Source organism: Diadema antillarum, unplaced genomic scaffold (genome assembly GCF_040938485.1).
Source record: "Diadema antillarum isolate AM-2024a unplaced genomic scaffold, OU_Dant_1.0 seq00000398_RagTag, whole genome shotgun sequence".
Lineage (NCBI taxonomy): Eukaryota > Metazoa > Echinodermata > Echinoidea > Diadematoida > Diadematidae > Diadema > Diadema antillarum.
The window spans coordinates 1428446-1450425 of NW_027271389.1; the positions used below are offsets into that span (position 1 = coordinate 1428446).

General features: G+C 38.6%; 1 protein-coding gene across 1 annotated transcript in view; it reads right to left on the reverse strand.

Moving 5' to 3' along the window:
- Positions 1-4766: 4766 nt before the first annotated feature.
- The window catches only part of LOC139732029 (cAMP-dependent protein kinase catalytic subunit PRKX-like), a 96923-nt gene continuing 79709 nt past the window's right edge, over positions 4767-21980 (reverse strand). The window contains exons 6-7 of the mRNA XM_071642905.1: positions 10877-11012; positions 4767-7104 (exon numbers count right to left, since the gene is read on the reverse strand). Of these exons, the coding sequence (XP_071499006.1) occupies positions 6979-7104; positions 10877-11012 (262 nt within the window). The 3' untranslated portion in view covers positions 4767-6978. The remainder of the gene's footprint in view (positions 7105-10876; positions 11013-21980) is intronic.

Sequence of the window (21980 nt, forward strand, 5' to 3'; positions counted from 1 at the left end):
AATTTGGTGAAAATGACTTTTTTTGATTAATGGTCAAATAATGGGTTAAGTGATGTCCTGTCCAAATCCCAACTGTCTTACTCCAAAAATGAAGCCACCACGGCATGTCACAGGAAAGGCTATCCCATTCGCCAGTGCTTTGGCTCTCCTGAACATTTGACATTTCGTAGATACGAGGTCTTGTCGCCCCAGCAACGTTATGCAACAGCTGGAAATAAGATGTAATCTACAAGTTTGTATTGCCTTCTTTTTCTTTACATCTGTGCACAAAAGATTGGTTGCAAATGAGTGAAAAAAAGGTGAACAAGCAGACAAAGCAGTGTAATCAGCGTTTTTTTTTTAGTTTTTGATTAATACCAAAGAGAATGAAAAATTACAATGCAATAGAAGACTGTTGGAATATTGACTAGTAATGGCACATTGTACATGCAGGTGATTATTAAGTGTACAGTAGTGATAATGGTCATTAGTTTTGAATATTACGTGAAAAGTGAAAGATCTATGGATATTTTCTGTAATTATTTTCTTGCTTTTCACATTTCAGGTCTGAACATCATGGAGCCTGCGAGATTTACGCATACAATATTGTACATTGGTTCCTGTATGATTACGTACATCAACTTGACAAATTTAGCGTAGAATTGATTTGCCGTCTTTCAAGCAAGGCTTGCGATATCATGTTTCACAATTTTGATACAATAAAAATGATGATAAATTTTGATGACAGTGGTGTCTTCTCATCAAATGTTGTTATACATTGTAGTAAGGTACAATAAACAAAATGTGTACCTGTTATTATGTAGATTCAGTGCAGAATGCAAGAATGTGGACATTTTCTTAGTGCCTTGTGCAATAATTATTTTGAGATGTTAATTCACACCTGCTGACCGTGGACACGAGTGGGTGTCCAGCAAGTGGCTGTCCAGCAAGTGGCTAAACAGGTTATTACAGTAGGCCATGGCTTGTATTAAATGCAAATGACATTGGCTCAAGCAGAGATGCCAAGTTTCTCAGCTGGTTTGGAGTGTGAAACTGTGATTTAGCGAAGCAACTGAAGTGCTTAGGGGTGGAGTGGAAAACATTCTGCTTTTCAGAGCCACGATACTTTTCATGGAAATGTCTATGCTAGACATGCAGTGAGCAAAGTTTTGCTGTGATGTAAATCTTATGACAAAGTTACGATTATTTTTCTTGCAAATGCCCAGTGTAGTTTTGTTATTGTCCATGACTGGGAGGCATGAATTTTGCACACATGTGCACAACAGAGACACAAAATTAAAATTTTTCCAAAAAAAAAAAAACCTATGGAACAATGCTATTCATCCACCAAGCAATGCACGCTGTGTGAGGAATGGAATAGTGAGGTATAGAGTGAGGCGGAAATCTTTGTACTGTACATTGTATTGTGGCATTAAAGGGATCGAATAGTTTTGGTTGAGACCTAACTTCAGGTTTATACCATTTTTTGAGACATAATGAGAAAACACTTACGAAATATGTAAGAGCATGTAATTCTAAGAAGGATTCAACTTTTATTTGATGAAAAACGGTCTTGAATTGGCTGAGATATCCAAAAAGTGATCCTGATAAAATGCAACAGGCCACGATCTTACTAGGATCTCTTTGTTTTACCTTGTTTTTGGATATCTCCGTCATTTTAAAACCGACTGTCATCAAATAAACTTTTGATTCACTTTAGAATTGTATGCTCTTAACATTTCTTAAGAGTGGTTTCTAAATACACGTATCTCACAAAACGTTACAAGCTGAATCCTCACCTCAACCAGTACTGCACAGTCCCTTTAAGCAATTTCAGTTCGGGTGGGTTTATGCGTTTGAGCAAAATATACAAACTTGGCATGCCATTGACTGAGTCGAGCGAGCAAACGTGGCACATAAAAAGTTTGTTTTTTTTTTTAAGACAAATGAGGCAGACATGTTGCTTAATGATTGATTTTTCTCTGTCATCAACTGATATAATCTTTATTACTTTTCAGTATCTTCTTGAGAAAAACACAAAATTGGGAGAAACCTACCCCCAACACCAGATACACACAAATCTAAGTTGCTCCTAGAACATCTGAAATGTCTCTTTTTTTCTGAAAAAAAAAAGGAGAAAGTCCATTCTTAATAATCATGAATTGTCTGATTCAGTACATGTCCGATAAATTTATCATAAATGCATCCTCAAGCATTCAAGAAACAATGCTTTATGTAATTTAAGGCACTCAACACACACACACACACACACAATAAATACAGTACACTGGATATAAACTGCGATTACAAATCAATCTCATAATCTGTTTACCCTAAAGTGTGGCAACAAATAATGAAATACCTCAAAAAAATCTGTTCATATAACATACAGAGCAGATCATACTCAATATCTTCTCCAATATCAACATCTCATAATTCTATACATGGCAGTCATTCTTTCTTTTTCTTTTTTCTTTGCAACTCGGCATTACAAAACCTGTACGCCTCTTGTATACATGCTTTTTCTTCTTCCTCCCGCAAGGCACTGAGTATCCAACCATATATTAAAAAAACAACAACAACAAAATTCAGGGATGACATGTTGATAAAATCTGACACAAAATCCTGTCCATCTTACAGGCTTGGACAATAACTCTGGCCAAAGAGCTAGCGGCAAAAGTGGTTTTGCAGATGATAAATACACACAACACTTTGCTGCATCACAAGCAAAACTGAACGGAGTCGCAGAGCCAAGCCCTAATGTAAAAAAACGCATATAATAGAAATCACCTAATGCTAGTACTGTGAAATCCTGCTATAAATGGTAAACACACATCCACAAGACTGATTACAATCTCTTTTTAATCAATTTTAACAAAATTACTATTATTTTAAACAAAAGATAACAATTGAGAGTCCTAAATATTTAAATCAGTGTCCCCCGCACTGCTCCTATATACCAACTGTCCAATCACACCCACCACATTCAAAACTTGATTCTTCAAATCCAAAGAAAATTCATCTGTACAGATCCTTCATAGACTTATAATTTGCTTTTGTTAGCTAGCTGGGAGACTTGCTTTTTCCAGCTACCTGCAAGCCTTGCATGCACATATGTGATTTGACCGAAAGATCGGTCTGTATCTGGTCGTTGGGGATATGTTCCGTGGAGACTGCGTCTGGCTTCACGGAATCCCCTCATATACGGAGAAGATACGAGCGATAACGTCAACAAAATAAAAGACTCCTCCAGACAGACGGATCTTTCTGTCTAATATGTGATCTACTTTGATTGACAATCACATAGATTTACATCGTCGATCTTTGTAATGAGGATGGTAACGATCATCTCGCCGTCCTTGAATCCAAAGTCCTTGGGCCATAATCCATTGAAGACTAGTCCCGAGTGTACTTAGGCAGGTGTCTATGAAAAACTTGTGTTATAGCAAAATCAGCTTGTCTGTAACAGGTTTAAGTCTGTATTGAAAAGAGTTTTAATGTACCATGGTACGTCTACAAATGCATGGACAGCATTCTCTGCTGGGTTGATCATTTGGGGAGGAGTTGTCTTCAAAACCTTGTGAAGTGTTACGGAATTATCACATATATCAATATCATATTAAAGTTACCCATCAAGAAAGTAGGGAGCTTAAGACTTTCGCGACACAGACGTTCAGAGGAAAATATCATGTTCTGCATACGTTGTCTGAGTTTGCACAAACAGTTCTGGGGTGTTTTTGTGTTCGCTCAAATTGACACTGCAGAGAGCTACTTTATGCAACGATCCTACAGGGCACCATTTAACTTTGTATAGACTGCGTCCTCGCGTAATCTAAAGCTACTTTGCAACGCGACGCAGGGAGAGAGGGAGAGAGGAGAGCGGCCAACGCAATCGTGGTCTCAAACATTCGCATCGCAAATCTAAAGCTCCCTGATTCTCCTTGTACTTTACTAACAAATAAAACATGTCGGTACTGGAGTAAAGCGCTGCTTGACTGAAAGAAGACTTTGAGGGAAGTGAAAGGGAAAGAACTGAGGGATCACATACAGTTTTGGTTTGTAGTTGCTGCATTGGAAGAAGAAAATTTGATTACAACACACATGGTTGTTATCGTGACATAAATTCTCAGTAGGCCTACACTGTAACCATTTCTTGAGTATGATCATTGCAATAAATTAAAGTGACTCTCTAAAAAACACACCGCAGAAACAGTGAGAAAGCTGGCAGCCATGAAGATGAACACACAATTCGGAGAAAATCAGCTTGGAAGTTGAGATCCAAGCTTGTGGGAGACTGTGCATCTGAATCCACTAGGAAAAATAAGAATTTTTAAATAATTAATGGCCCGATTACTGACATGAGGACACCACTGAAATATGTTTCATGAAAATCAAAACATTCAAAATTTTCAAATATCTTTGGACCTCAAAATTTTGCACAGGAGGTAGTTTCAAGATATCAGACTTTCAGTTTTTTAAACAATCCAAATTCCTATACATTTTTTTCAGCCAAATTCCCATAGCAGTTTGTGTGTTAAATATATCGGTGACTTGAATTGAGTATTAACATGGCAATAGGTCACATAGTGCAGCCTCTTTATGGACCTAGCAGACACAATTCCACTGAGTCCTATATAACACAATGTTTCCAGCACTTCAAATAGGGGTATGTCAAAATTGCCCATGGCATGATATAACAGGTAAAAGTTTCAGCTTAGACTTATACAGTACATACTACATTTACAGAATGAGGAGTCATACCATAATCACACTGTTTTCCCATTGGCAAGACTAATAAATACATGAACACCTTCCGTCTATCACAGTGAGTCTCTGATAACACAAAAATTAAAATGTACAAACTTGGGAAAAAGTATTTACACAAAACACACCCACACACACAAATGTGTATCTGTTATAAGAAAACATGACTAATTATTACAAATGTGTGTTCACTATGAAACAAAAAAATAAATAAAATTTTGATCAATATTGAAGGTAAAATTTTGATCAATATTGAAGGTGGTTTTCCCCAACTTGAATTAGCATAGTAATAACTTTATGTTTTGTCATTTGGACAATTAGGCATGTTCAAATTGTAGCATTGCTTACAGAATGAGTGTGTTTAATGTCCACATTCAGTAGAACATGCTCATAGCGCCACAAACACAATATCCTTACTGTACCGGTACACACTGTGTATTTCACGGTGATCTTTTTATGAAATTAAACCACCACGGCAAAATATACTGTCGTGTTACACAAACTCCAAGTGGAAACCTGCTCACTTTGTGTCCTTAAATTGGGGCGATACACACTTCTTATTCAGTTGCTGTGGGTCACAGCACAAATCTCACATACAACCATCTTAGGAAGACATTTTTTTTTTCAGTGACTTATACACTGACTACTTGCATGTATGTAGATTTTATCGGGGGTGTTGAAAATCTTTGGTGATGCTCACAAAATCGTGATCTGTAAACAATGATGCACCATCATTAAGATACCCCAAACTACGTATACATTATATCCAGGCCCCATATCTTCTCTTGGCATGAAGAAAACAAAAACTTGAGCTGCTTATGTCAAACTACCAACAGATTTCCTTACTTCAGTAAAAAAAAAAATAATCATCATCATTAGTTATAAAAAGCAAATCCTACTGACCAGCAATTTCCTCAGCAAACACAGGGCTAATAACATCTTTTAGCAGTGCTGGCTCTTCAAATATTTCCAACTTGCTTTTCAGGGAATTTTAGGAACTAGTCAAATACGTAAGTAGTACTATATATTTAGTACTGTCCGCCCACATTTTCCAGCTAGATTCAAATAATAATTTGTCTAGATTTTTTTTTTCGGGGGGGGGGGGGGGGCAATATAATCACTTGGACCTTTGACCCTCTCCCATGAAGTGTCAATCAGTGTTGTTTTGTGACGTCATTCATCAAGGAAAAAAAGGAGTTTGATGCTTTTAGTAGGACTGTTTACACTGGAGATTGCCAATATCAAGGCGTGACCGAGCAGCACAATATAACAATTTTCTGGGATGTTTGCTCAATTAAATTTTCCTGTAACAACACAGAATGAGGAGTAAGCCAAAGCTCTGGACTGATAACATATCATTCATTGCATTTCATTCTCTCTCTTTTACGACAAAAAGCACAGTGCTTAACCAATGTTATTCCAAAGAAAAATCTCAGCATCAAGAGGACCTTTATGATAGCTACATGTAAAGTTAGAATGCTCTTCAACGACATGTATCACGACATTCTCATTTTCAATAGTGATACTACATTGAGAAAAGTAGGAGTAGAGGTAGCATTTTTTTAATAGGCACCAAACAGTATACAAATCTACATACTATCACTACCGGTACCTATGGATTTTCAAAAAGTCAACCTCCTTTCCATTTTTTTAGAGCATGCTAAGAAAACTACACTCGCGCAAAAAGTCGAAAACTTTTCCAAAGCACAATTCATCTACTCTAAGATTCCTCTTCAGTACTGAACACTGATAATACATTACATAAAAAATATATACACACTGGCAACAATAAAACAAAAACAAAAATCTTTCATATGCATATTAAAATTAGTTGTACAAGTATTAAAAGTTTCCTTGTCCCCCAAATTGGTCTGGGGGACCTTCAGTTGTTTCTGGTTAAGACATCCATTGCATTCTTCCACTTGGGCACTAGGGGGATGATGACATCGAAAGCATCTTTGCAGTAGACTTCCACCGTCAAAATCCACAATTGTGCATCTCCATCTGAAGTTTTGCGAGTGAGGTTCCTGCTTAAAATGCTCCACACACTTACAAAAAAAAGTTCTGCACTGAGTCTGAAGCAAAAAAAAAAAAAAAAAAGGAGAAAAAAAAAAAGCACACAACCGCTTAAGCTGCCAGGGGGGTAACTCTGCAATCATGTTTCAGTTTGAACTTCATGTGCCGGTCGTTGTCATAGCAACAGGTACAGGCACCAGAATGGCTCCTCCAACGCTGTCAAAAGTCCTTGAAGAGTTTGAGAACGTCCGCCTTGACTGAGGGGGCTGACTGCCAGTTCTCCTCGGGATACTCGTCAAAGTTTCTCGTGTCGCCGGCGTGAGATAGTTTGGGAACAATGGGGGGCTGTTTTAGAAAGAGATAAGAGCAAAATATGAGGGTTAAATAGTCACATTCACACACAAGTCAGAGTTATTATGGTGGAGAAATTGTTATTTGCCGCCATTCATACATGGCAGAAAAACACAACTCATTTTTAACAGCAAGCTAGGCACTTAAATTTCCGAACCAAATGCCTTATTACACAATACACTGGAGCACGATCCTTGGCGTCCTCACCTTGAATCTAGTGTGGCAAGCTGCATCACGGGATAAAAAAACAACAAAACTCATTTTCATTTTTCATGTGACATTCAAGAATAACATGCAAGGAAAACTTTTATGAGCATTTACCCCATCCCCCCCCCAAAAAAAATAATACATTCTATTTATATGGCGCATCAAGACAGAACAATTTAGCGATTTGTGTGTGTGAGTGTGTACACACACAGAAGCCAATTTTTTTCTTTTGATTTCTTCTGTTTTAACAACAACAACAAAATAAAGAGGGGGCGTGTCTGGTGCGCCCCCCTCTGGATCCTCCATTGCAAGCTTCTCTGTTTCGGTATTGCATTGCACAAATCTATTTAATGAAACTAGAAGTGTCGCTATGGCGACTGGTATGCCTCCGCCATAATGCATGATTCTCCCAATAGGTGTATACAAGTAGTACAATGTCTTCACTATGTGTGATGACAGTTTCACATAACTGGCAAAATATTGAAATGACAGATTTGTCAGAAATGTCTTGAATGTTCACTTTCCTTGAACTAGGTTTGCTATAATTGTCTAAGAGTGCAGGTACATGTAATTGGGAAATTGAGGATTTTTTACTTGACTTTTGACCGACCCTTTTATAAGTTTATGCATTGAGTATAATTTTCAAGGTATGAAGAAAAAGTGTAATTACAGTATAAAATATATATTTTTTTCTTTTGCATTTTTGCCTGGCCTTTGACCCTTCACCTTTGACCTTTGACCTTCTGGCAGCAAATTTCCCAGAGAATCTCCATTAGGTAATACATGTATAATATTAAGTTTTAAAAATAATACTGCAAGCATTGCATATGAAGTTGTACTAGTATATGAGGGAAATAGTGAAATTTTGAGGAGTTGACCTTGACCTTTGACCTGACTATTTGACAAAAACCTGACAAAGTTTGGTGAAATTTGCTTGATCCAGTCTTGACTTATCGTGTAAACAGATACAATTTCATGATTTGACCTTGACCTTTGACCTTTGGCCTTTAGCCAATTTCACCCAAAATCTAATCACGTAATTGCCCCATCATACTTCATACTTGGACCAAGTTTGGTAAAATTCTAGTCAATATCACTCAAGTTATTGCGTAAACAAATGCAGACAGACGTACGTACGGACAACCTGAAAACATATTGTAAAACGAGGAATTTTCGCGTGCACTTTAATTTCGCGACTTTCGCGAGCACCAAGATTCGCAAAATTAAAATGCACACGAAAGTCCTTGTTTACACTAATTGCATTGAACGCCAGTGGCACTTCGTGAAAATTTCATGCCACGAAAAAGGCTGTCGGCTCCAATTCGCGAAAAATTCATGCCGCCAATATATCATGTTTTACAGTAATGCCTCCGGCACCACTTCGTGGCGGAGGCATACAAAATAAGCATTTATTTTGGGCTCGTGTGAAAGGACCTAGTGCTTGTAATTGAGGGAGACGATGAGGACCATAGTCTGGAGGGGTAGGCTCTAGCTGAAATCTGCAGGAAACATGAAGACGATCTATACCTCAACAATATCCCTAGACAAGATTTATCCTCTTGAAATGTGACTAAACAACAACAAACTAGACATATCGCTACGGCTACTGATATGCCTCCGCCATAATGCATGGTTCTCCTAATAGGTCTATAGTACAATGTCTTGACAATGTGTGATGACAGTTTCACACAATTGGCAAAATATTAAAAGGACAGGTTTGACACAAATGTGCTGAATGTTCACTTTCCTAGAACTAGGTTCAATTGGATGAATGATTAAAATGTCAGAGTGCAGGTATTTGGGGAACTGATGATTTTTACTTGACTTTTGACCCTTTTATAAGTTTATGCATTGAGTAATTTTCAAGGTATTGAGGAAAAGTATAATTTCAGTATCAAATGGGAAAATAGCATTATCTAAACCTGGCCTTTGACCTTTGACCTCACAGTTCCAAAGAGAATCACTGTTAGGTTGAACATGCATAAATATGTAAGTTTCATGATGATACCTGGAGTTACTTTCGAGATATGGAGGAAAAAGTGCAATTTAGCACTTTCACTTGACCTTTGACCTTTTGACCTTTGACCTTTTGGCAAGAAACTTCCCCAAAAATATATATTGGGTAATACATGCCATACATCAAGTTTTAAAAAAAAAAACCTTCAGGCACATTGCATTCTAAGGAAAGTAGTGATATTTTGAGGAGTTGACCTTGACCTTTGACCCCCTGACCTTTGACCCACGACCCCAACTTCCCTAGATAATCACTGCCCATCAGTACAAGCATATATACTAAGTTCCATGAAGATACCTTAAACCATTTGCGAGATATGGAGAAAAACATGAAATTTCAATTTTTTTTTCACAAAATAACCTGTGACCTTTGACCTTTGACCCTGTGACCCTAAAATCCACACAAAGTATTATCCCCCAAGGATATACCCTCATACCAAGTTTGATGTAAAACCACCACACGGTTCTTGAGATATCGACAAAAACAAAACGGGACGGACGGACGTACGGACGGACGTACGGACGGACGTACGGACGGACGTACGGACGTACGGACGTACGGACGGACGGACGGACGGACGGACGACCCGAAAACATAATGCCTCCGGCCACTTCGTTGCGGAGGCATAAAAAAGGAAGTGGGTTGAATGGGTGCACAGTGTGGTTCCATGACATTTGTTCCTGCGACAATTGCTCCCATGAAATCTTTGCTCGTTATTAAATCCAAACGTTATATTCTACCCACAAACATAACCCTAACCCTAGTACTAATCCTCACATCTAAGAAAACCCCCAAGCCCTCTCACAACCCTAACCCTAACCCTAAGATCTTGGAGAAAATAAGACTGATTACTGATTAGAAGCAATTATCGCAGGAGCAAATGTGTCACCCGAAGTATTGCTGGGGTAATTATAATAGCACAGCCTGTCTCAGAGAAAATTGCATATATCAAAGGGGACACCCTGGGTATAGAAAGAAGACCTTATGGTTATAATTAGAGACTGCCCCAAAGCTTAATTATGGTTTAATTCAGGATGACTGCGAGACAAACATGATGTAAATAAAATGTGCCTGAGTGTATGAAGTCTCAGACAACATGAAACCTACTTTAAAGGGATGGTATAGTTTTGGTTGCTGGTATAGTTTTGGTTGAGATGGAGGCTTTAGATTTTAGCTTTTTGCAAGATAATTAGAAACTACTTATGAAATATTAAAGAGTATACAATTCTAAGAGAGATTCAAAGTACATTGAAGAAAATCGGTTTGAAATGACTGAGATATCCAAAACAAAGTAAAACAAAGCGGTCCTAATAAAAGGTGGGTCCAACCAGGGAGGTGAGATGAGATCTCACCTCCCTGGTCCAACCTTTTATTAGGATCTCTTTGTTTTTGGATATCTCAGCCATTTCAAAACTGATTTTCATCAAATAACTGAAATATACTAAAACATGAACTTCATTCACGATTCTGATGAATTCTGGTTAGATGGGAAAGACGGACTGACAGAACATCGAACGACAAGCGTCAAGTGCGAGGCACTCTTACCGTGAGCTGTCTCTCTCGAACATGATCCCAGTCGATGTTTTCAAACCATTCTGCATTCTTGATGTCCGCCGATCCGGCCCGCATGCAGCCTAACCTCTTCGTTCTGTCGATCACAAGTAGGCCGTGAATCAGTTTCCTGCAATAGTGAGTGGAGAAGGAGGAAGAGGAAGAAGAAGAAGGGAACCAGAAGGGAAGGAAGGAAAAAATGGATTTTAAAACAAAGATGCAAGAAAAATGTGGAACCATTATCATTATCATCATACATTGAATTGAGAGCAGATATATTTATAATCCAGGAAGTATTTGTCGTCTGAGCTATTTATATCTGATCCATTATTTGCTCTTTCCACTCAAGGTTCACAGTTGTGATACTGATCTCTGTGAAATATATCATCAGTCTTGGTATTTCAAAGAACATATCAACCCAGAGGAAAAAAAAAATAATAATCTCATACATGACGCCATGAGCGTCACTTTTGATGGACTTCAGCGCTTTATAAAAGGCCACAATTATTATTATTATTATTATTCAGCTTAAACATATCTAAAAGACAATTAAATGACAATACACAATTACATCTTGAAATGGTACATTTGAGTACATTCAAATAATGACTATGATTCAATTTGAAAAATTTCTGTCATTCCAGAATGCTTCAAAACCCCCATATCAAATACCTTTCCATTGCGGTTGACACAAATCATTTCACTCATTGCAAGCTAAAGTAAAACATTGCCATGTGTCTTTTTCTTTTTATGGTGGGCGGGGTGGGGGGGGGGGGAAGGAGGTTAAATCTGATATACTGTACACAATCAAATAAATCATTCATTGAGTACAAGATGCCTATATGTTTACTTTCAAAACTGTGCAGTTTTATGGACAATCCTGTATATTAAAGGGTGTGTACAGTTCTGGTCGAGGTGAGGATTTAGGTTTTAACGTTTTGCGAGATATTCAGAAACCACTCTATGAGATGTCAAAGAGCATGCAATTCTAAGGGGTATCAAAAGTTCATTTGATGAAAATCGGTTTTGAAATGGCTAAGATATCCAAAAACAAGGTGAAACAAAGAGATCCTAATAAAAGTCGTGGCCTGTAGTCTTTTATTATTATCACGTTTTTGGATATCTCAGCCATTTGAAAACCAATTTTCATCGAATAAATGTTGAATCCTTCTTGAAATAACATGCTATTTCATATTTCATAAAGAGGTTTCTCATTATCTCACTTAGGAATGTAAAAAAAAATGAATCCCCACCTCAACCAGTACTGTACAGCCCCTTTAATTCCCTGAAACAGTATGGTAACAAAATGTTATGAATGTGTGTGGAGCAGGGCCAGAAGTCAAACACATGGGCACACATAGCAGGAAATCTCAAGTGTTACTACCCTAGCTGCCTCATTTCTTTCTCTCTTTTTTTTTTTTTGGGGGGGGGGGTGTTTTTTTTTTCTTTCATGACTCTGTGAATCACTCAAGAAGGTCATTGATATATCACATAGAGTGGCAATTTAAAGCACTCATTTCAGTGAACCAGCAAGAGGATAGGATTATTCAGAAACCACTCACTCCCTCATCCCAATAGTTACATTAAGACGACAAGCCCTAACCTCGAGGTTAGGAAACCTCAAGGTTAAGCTCTTGCCCTCTAACTTCGACGGATGCACGACGAAGCTTAACCTCGAGGTTTCCTAACCTCCAGGTTAAGCTACTACCCCTTTGAGCTCGTTGATTTTTGTGTCCACACGGTGCTTAACTATGAGTGGGATCCCCCGCGGCTTGTGGTTAGAGCGCTAACCATAAGATATCTCGTGGCTCCTAACATCGAGCTAACCTCAAGGTTAGCTAACTACGAGTGCATCTACAAGGTCCGTAACTACAAGCTTAACCTCGAGGTTAAGGCTTGTCGTCTGAACGTAACTACTGTTGAGGATGTTGATGATGTCAGATGATGAACACTGGGCCTACCAAGGGTGAGGATCACAGCCATCCCTGCCCTCAGGGCCTCTTGTGTTACAGCTGATTCCCTTCTCATAACAGCTGCAAAATGCCTAAGAACATCATCTTTTTGCCCTCCCCCCCCCAAAAAAAAAAACAAAAAACAAAAAAAAAACTCTTGATGTACTCCACAAGAATACTCATTTAACTGACTGTGTCAGTTGTGTCCATCAACGGCTTGCTAAACAAGACATTGCAAAATGGAAGACCTTACCGAGGCAGCATTTTGGTTACTTTGTTTTGTTCTGGTCTGTTCTGACTTTCCACGAAACACGCACCATGCAGATGGGTGCAGGGGATGAATCATCCAATCTCTTGGAAAGGAATACTTCAGTTGCAGCAGTGGAGGAGGGACTACGATCTGGCTGTAATATTATTTGAAGTGCACCATTACCCCAGAATTCATATTTGTGTAGAGCTATAGATTACACTCACACAAAAAAAAACATTTTAAAAAACCAACCAAACAAACAAACACACACAAAAAAATACCCAGCCATAATTCACCTGTGATAGCCCCTGAAAGTATATATAATTTTATAAATCAGATCATATCTCTGTAACAATTTGGCAAAACTAATATGTTCCACGCATTTAAGTTCTGCTCTGTGCAGCACCAGTACTGATGTGTGCATGTTCGAGCTATACATGTATGTTTTACAAATAGTATCTGAACTCCATATCAATCGAGGTTTTGATTGCAGTACATGTACGCGTGCAGATGTATATAGCTCATTGATGTATTTGAAAGAAAAAGGATAGCGCGATCATTCAATTGAAAGAATCAGGTGTTCGACTAGTCTATTTCAAGTCATTTTTTTGGTATACGTTACTCTTTAAAAATTACATTTAAACGCCAATAAATTGAAATCGCAGTTAGTTCCAGAGGGTAGGTCTTTTTGTTTATTCTACAAATGTAGCAAATATAATACTCAAGGTATTGCCAGTACACTTTACAATGTAAGTCCCTATGCCCCTCATGGTGCTTCCACTCAATTTGTCTGGCATGAACTTTCAACTGTGGTCTTTCCATTTTTGTTCTGAACTTCTCTATGGTTATGACCCATATTTGCTTGTTGTGTGTTATGTGTTTGTTTGTTGATGTGTATGTGTGTGTGTCTATTCATACAGTGTGTCTCTACATGTGCAAAGTTAGCACATAAGCATTTTACAAAACCTTCATCTGGACTTTCCATGTTTTTCCTCATTAAAAAGCATGTAAATAGTGTCAAAATTTTCTCTCCTTACAAAAAAACAACAACAAAACTTCAAAAACGACAATCTACAATTCCAAAGATAGGAACCCTCAAAGAACAAAACATAGTCAGATTTCACCATAATTACCTTGGCACCTATATACATGAACATTTATAATACATTGTTGCATGTTTTCAAGGTAAACAGGAGTAATATTTACTGATGCTGATAGGAATGCAAGCTTGTGTACTTATACTTCAACCACCCTGCACAACTGTAAAGCAGTAACAGACACTAATTTCCTGTTCTATTGTCATTATCAGGAAAAGTGACAACGAGGGACACATCAGGCATTTCTTTGTAATCAGAAATGCAAAATAATCAAGGGAATGACACGATTTATTGTTCTTGCATGCCAAAAATTCGAATTAAAACTTTATTTCCATTTTTTTCAACGGAATATATTTTTATATTCTTTATAAATATAAGTACCATTTAAATGCACAGTTGCACAACAAATTATATGAGATAAATTAGCATCATTTCAAGGTAAAAATCATAAAGTAAAACTGGTATAAGAAAAAAAACCTCCACCACACGGGATAAATCCCACAAAACCATAAATGTTCCTTAAGGTTATTTGTTTATAAATTGATAGAATAATTTCATGCCATTGTCATCTTGAGAATAATCTAAAAGGTCCGCATATTCTTTATCATATCTTTATTTCTATCTGTAAGCACTTTCACATGAATCTACAGGCAAGCTACACCTGTACATATTATACTGACCAAGTACATAAAACCAAATCTAAACTGATTTTCGGGTATGGTCTGAAGGTCAAATGGCCATTGTTTGGTTAATGGTGCTTTCTCAAAGGGTACGATGTTTCATATGTGTTCTATTTAATTCTGACATTTGTAAGTATAAAATTGAGTTCAAGTAATATTTTCACTGTGTGGAAATTTGCATGCATTCTGTGCAACAAGAAAATAGTGCAAAAAATAAAAGCATGTAAATTATTTTGCTTGTTATATGTAACAATATTCAAAGTTATGATTCCATGGATTCAAAAGCATGTGAAATTCATCTTACTGGGCCAAGCACAAAAATGTCCACTTTTACAGTATTAGCCTTTTGCATGTGCTCAGACACTTATAATAGGTATAACTCGTCAAGCTCATCAGCATTCAGTTAATCCTCCAAAACTTTACCTATTTATAACTTAGGGTGCGTTTATAAGATTTTTCTTTTGGCCAGAAACAGTGTAAACACTGTTTCTGGCCAAACAGTGTTTCTAGCAAGAAAAAAAAATCTTATAAACGCTAACCGTGATTTGAAACAGTGTTTTGAAACAGTGTTTTGAAACGCACAAAATAGTGCGTTTCAAAACAGTGTTTCTGTAGAAACAGTGTTTCAAAAATCTTATAAACGCAACCGTGATCTCAAACACTGTTTATGTGACGTCACAATGCCTTGCGCGCACCCTGTTTGACCTTTTGCCGAGGAAAAACTGCGCAGAGTGAGTTGCGCAATGGCACAGTTTGAGCGAGAGCCCCAACACGCTCGGAGAAAAAAGTCTTATAAACGCTCTCCTGACGAAACTGTGATTTGAAACAGTGTTTCAAAACAATGATTCTAGGCACGCAAAATCTATAAACGCGGCCTTAGTCAGCCCACTCGGGTTTTACAATGAACCCCCAGTCCAACACAGAAGGGCCTTACCATGATACAGCAGGAATTTTGAAGTTTAAGAAATCCTTGTTCACTGACATTACTTTTTCATACATCATTCTGTGTTTATGTGCTAGCAAAACACATTTTCTTCTGGAACCTGGGATGTTACATTATACAAAGCCTATTGAGATTTTAGCATCGCGTGCGAAATGAGTCAACCTTATGGCCTTTTTGACAAGTATGTACACTCTAATTCAAAGCTGAGAATCTCAAAATAAACAAAAGAATGCATGTGGCAACCTTTTTGTTTCGCTGACTTCACAATTCAATGTCATGTTGAAAAAAAAAAACATACACACAAACAAAACACTTTTGCTGGCAGCATTAGTCACTGAATACAGACGTTTGATGTTCTTTAAAAAAAAAATGTCCATGTACATGTTTGGTAAGTAATTTCTTAGCATGTCGAGCGATTCTCGGAGGCCAAGGGTGGAAGAAATTTCATGACCACGACAATGGCCTCTTGGAGTGGAAGTGACGGCATTCGATTCCATCCGCCTCCAAGACATGATCCCCCTGGAACACTTTGGCGTCATGCTCATTTGCAGGAATTTCAAGAGCTACGTGTATGTTACTCGGACATTAACACTGAGGCGAGGGACGATTTATGGGCCGGAGAGTCAAGTTCACTCCGCAAAAGTCTTGATGTGCACACGTAGCACTCACAGGCACACCGCTATCGAGACTCTTACAACAGCTACCAGGGTCTGATGGTGCTCATGGCAACCATTAAACCAAGATTGAAAGCAGCATAAATAGAAAGATTCCAAACTACTCTGGTTGGAATCGGAAATGGCGGCGATAAGGGTCGAGATGCTAAACCACACATGAAATGTATCCAGATTGCAAGGGTGGGAAAATGTAATAAACCTTCATTTCATAGAATTCAATGTTGCTAAATTTGATTGGGTTTGATTTCTGCATTCTTTTTTAAAGCATAAACTTCTATGTGTTTTGTTATATGGTTTGAAAGACAATGCAAATCATATTTCTACACAAAACTAATCTTGTTCTCAATACCAAGTTCTATCACTACAATCATGACAACATTCCCTGCTCTCATCATCTTATCATCATTATCATCACCATCACCATCACCATCACATCACCATCACCATCACCATCACCATCACCATCACCATCACCATCACCATCACCATCACCATCACCATCACCATCACCATCACCATCACCATCACCATCACCATCACCATCACCATCACCATCACCATCACCATCACCATCACCATCAAAAACACACACACTTTTGAAAACGTGGCGCCGGCCATGTACACCATCAATGCAACTCATAGTCATCCAAATTGTATTCATCATCAATCAGCATCAGCAACAGCAAATAGCTTGTTGGATCTGGCTATCAGACTACCAGCCCAGACTGTTCTCAAGTTCATCTCATGGGACATACCCACAAAAGATACTTTGTCATCATAGTCACTGTCAGAAAGAAGTAGCTGAAAAGCTTGTATCACCTGAAAAAACATCACTGTTATGTCCAGCATTCTCACCATCATCACAATCATCATCATCACACTCATCATCATCATCAGCAGCAGCAGCAGCAGCAGCAGCAGCAGCATCATTATCATCATCATCATCATCACCATCATCAGCATCACCATCCTCACCATCATTATCATCCTCATCATCCTCACCATCATTACCATCATCACCACCATCACCATCACCACCATCATCATCATCACCACCATCACCACCATCACCATCAACCTTATTCTGACACAGAACACTAATAAGTATCATACCCAACAGCAGTGTGGTACCTAATAAGCTAACATTTGTCATCATCACTATCATCTTCATCACCACCATCGCTCTTGCTATCAAGGTTTTTATCCCTATGGCCACCATCATTGTTATTTGCATCATCATCATCATCATCACTACCACCAACTCATCATCATTCATCAATATCATCATCAACATAAACCTACCTAGCAAAGAACATTACTAAATAGTGCATCATCATCATCATCAGTAGCAGTAGTACAGTACCGTATCAGCTGGGGTGACTTGATATCTCGAACAGATTATAGAACATTATCATCAATAGCTACTCTAACCCGCTGTTCAGACGCAAGCCAGTTTATACTAAAACTCGATAAAGAAACGACATACATGTATAAAGAACCATCGTATAGCCGACAGACTGTTCAGACGCTGATCTGGAAAGCGTCGTATAGATGCACAGTTTCCCACTGCGCGTGTTGTTATGGTCATGACATTGCTGCTAGTGAGAGGAATAGGGTCAACTTTCGTGCGCGCTCACATTAACCCCGCCCAGTTATACCATTCTATGGTTGCCATACATTCAGACGCACATGGAATGCTGATTGGTTATCAAGTTCTAGTTCGAAACGATGCTCTGATCGTCGTTTCGTTATACATGCGATTCGTTAGTCAGCGTTCAGACGTATTAATTCATCGTATAGCTATACCGTTCTAGTATATCTTTTTTGCATCTGAACACCCTGCAAGTGTACCTGGTATCCACACCCCAAGCACCCTCATCATCACCACAGCAACCACAACTACTACCATCATAACCACTCAGTCCGCATCATCACCACAACATTGTCATTAGCAGCACCACAGCTGTAAGAACTAGTTCGCCTGCATCATAACTCTGCCTGTCTGAAGTCAAATCAACCGCAAATACCTCTCAAATTTCCACTCTATGTTTATTTTCCTCATTTTCTTCCTGAGTTGCTCTTTCCTAGAAAATCCTCTGACCACATATGATTCCTGGATTCCATGAATTTTGTCTCTTCTCCCATGGCATTGACCTTCTTCAGTCTCCTGCATCACTACCCCTTTCAGTCAAGCGGAGGATGGGGAGTTGGGGGGGGGGGGGGAGGGGGTGGGGGTGGGGAAGGGGTAACAGAGAATGCATGACTCTCGCTCTCCAGACGCAGAACATACCACTGACTCCTTCATTCTTGGATGATTGCCTGATATTGAACAGACCAGGATCCACTTGTGACACTTGGGGATGAAAGCATGCACGGTGTCCTACCACAAACATCCATCTTCATCCAGACTGGTAGAGCATTTGCGATGGGAAGGGGGGGGCAGCAGAAAGAAGGGATGAGGAGGCAGGGATGGGGTGGGAAGGGGACAGGGGTAGGAGGATGGTGTTGACATAGCAATGTAGTGAATCACAAACACACATCAACTGTTCATCACAGCATCGTCAGGGAGATCATTCTTTTGGTTCCTGGAAAAGGCATCATCATCATTTAACTGTTTTAGTGACATGCTTGTGTGTTCCTCTCATCAGAGGGAAACTTAAAGGACCTCATCACTATTCTGCAGTCACATGCCACATACTTTCCTGACGGGGTAAAGAAAATTCCTAATAAAATGAAAAATGAACATTGAAGAAACATGCATAAGTAGGTAAACATAGCTACCTCAAACTTCCTGTATTGCCCTGTATATAGTTGGGCAAGATGGACGTACATGTTCTTAAAATTATGACCACTCGAATTCTGGTAAACTGACATTTGATGCCATGACTACATTTTATCTTTTGTTATGTTCCTTTGGTATGAAAGTACAGTATAATTGCTTCTTTTGCATTTTCTTACCACCATAGACAAACTGGCACAAGAATGTACAACAAAAATCAAGCAGGACCAATTATCCTTTTAACACAGATCACAAAAGTTACTGCTTTTCTTGCATGTGTGTGTGTGTGTGTCCTCACAAATGAATTAGCAGTTTTTCCACTGCAGTGAAAAATGTATTTTTAAACAGTTAATTTGGGGTGTGCATGTGTAGGCCTTGAAGTACAAGAAAAGTCTCCTTCTTTTCACATCACAAACTATCTTATGCATCTACATGTACCCTGGTTTTTCAAAGAAAGGACCTGAATTCAGTGAAACCTATTAAGCAACTTTTAATGACATCCATACTGAACTCATCCATCAGTCAATCCCTAATTTTTAGCACCACCACCTGGCACGACCGCTCACTTTAGAACAACCTGGGCGAGATCACGACCCCGGTGCCCCTTCTCCAGAAACGATTGTTGAAGGGGCACAATGGCATGACAATCCACACGTGACAATAACGTGGTGTCCCCATGACATGCATCTGTGATGAAAACATGGACCCTTCCATTATGAAAATAAGCGCCGTGCATTAATAACAGCAAAAGAAGAAAAAAGAAATGGAGCATAACTTACAAATGGCATTCATCTCTAAATATTACATGGTATCTGCTATTAAAAGGAAGCACTGTATCTAACAGAGGAATTTTTCTCGGGGGATTGGGGTGATCATGCCCCAGAGGTGTGGATCAGATGAGGGGACAAGGGGGTTCGCATGATTGTCTGGATCACAGTAGGGGACATCCGCCTCGCTTTGTTGCGAGTTCAGGAGTTATCTCCAGGAAAAACTCTAGTTGTGTGTTGCTGTTTTTTATTATGATTATTGCAATCATGGTGACAGGTGAGAGGGTAAGCATGCACACATCCACTGCCACAGGGATGCAGGGGGAAGAGGCGGGGGTAGAGACAGGGAGATGGCAACACACCTCCCTGGTAGAGGCCATAATTTGGTTGCCAGTGTATTCACACCCTCATCCACTCTCAAGTAGCCCAGGTATGATTGCACATTCACTCTCTTTTCCCCTCAAGTAAGGTACTGAGGAGCTGAGGATGAATGCAATACGAAGGGCTACCAACCTCTCCAGGTAAAAAACGAAATAATAATAACACTGATGAAAAATTAACAAAAAATAAAAAATGAATACAATAATAAGAAGAATTTTAAAATAAAAATCATATTCCGCTTCAACAATGGAAAAATTGACACACTAAAAGCATCCTAAATATATTCTAGATAGAATTATTTTTCATGAAAAAAAAATATTTTTTTCTTGATTTTGATGAAGAAAAATATACTAGATTAATTGTAAAAGCATAAAAGTTGGCAGCTCTGTCAATACACACAGTACAAGAGCACCACAACAGAGTTATTTCTTTGTTGTTAATGATGATGATGTTGATTATGAAGATGCGATCAACAGCTCTGGAAAAGATATCCCTGTGTACACAGTAAAAATAGTCCGCACCTGGATTGGGCCACTTTGGCCTGACCTATTCATAAACTCAAAATGTTATGACTTAACTCGGGCCTGGCCTGAGCCAAGAGAGTTACTGAAAGAGGTACTACTAACAATACTCCTCATTCCATCTGAGTCGTAAATTATCCTATATCCAATTTGCAAAATATTATACTTACAACAACTATGGTCCATACAGTAGTTTAGATACATAGAAAAGTAGAGAGTTGGTTTGATGGACAAAGATACATGATTTGCACTGAAGCTAGTGTGACATAGCCACAGGCTGATATTTAATACCTGACACCAGAGGTGAACAAGGGCAACACAAAATAAATATGTATAAAGTAACAGAAAAAAATATGTATAAATTAAGTGAAAGGTGATGATGGTGATATCTGCAACTAATGTTAAAAGTATCAGCGTGGTAGTTTGCGGATACACCCCTGTATTCCACAGATTCAATTATTTCATTCCGCATCTCAATACTCTCTGCCACAACATGCTGGGGGTGTGGTATGAAGGAGAAGACTATATGAGCCCAAACATCAAAACTATCATATTGCTGAAGCCTATGGTTGCTTAGCAACCACAAGTCCCACTGCTCATACAGAATTGGGAATTAAGTTAACTCTAGTCTGGTAGCCAGCCTTGTTTACTACATTTCCATGGCAACACTAGATACAATGTGAGCCATTTTCAAAGTTTTTTAAACCAACTTTCAGAGACCCCCTTCAGATTTGCCTTTATGATCCAGGCTCACTGTATCTAAAAAAAAATTGCTTTTTGAGTAGTTACCCTATGAAGAGAAAAAAACAAACCCAATTGTAATTTTGCAAAAGTAGTAAGCATCTATCTTTGTGTGCCATGGTGTAAACTGCCTGTATGCCACATTATTTTGGGACTGCAACGCACGAGTGCCTTTGGAAAACATTGTCTGTTTTTCATTTTGTACCTCGGGTTACCAAAAACGGCATAATATGCAATACAGCGAAGGTGTGCAAGCTTTGATGGGATGTAAATATTAGGACAAAGCAACAGCTAATGCACTGTAGCATATCAC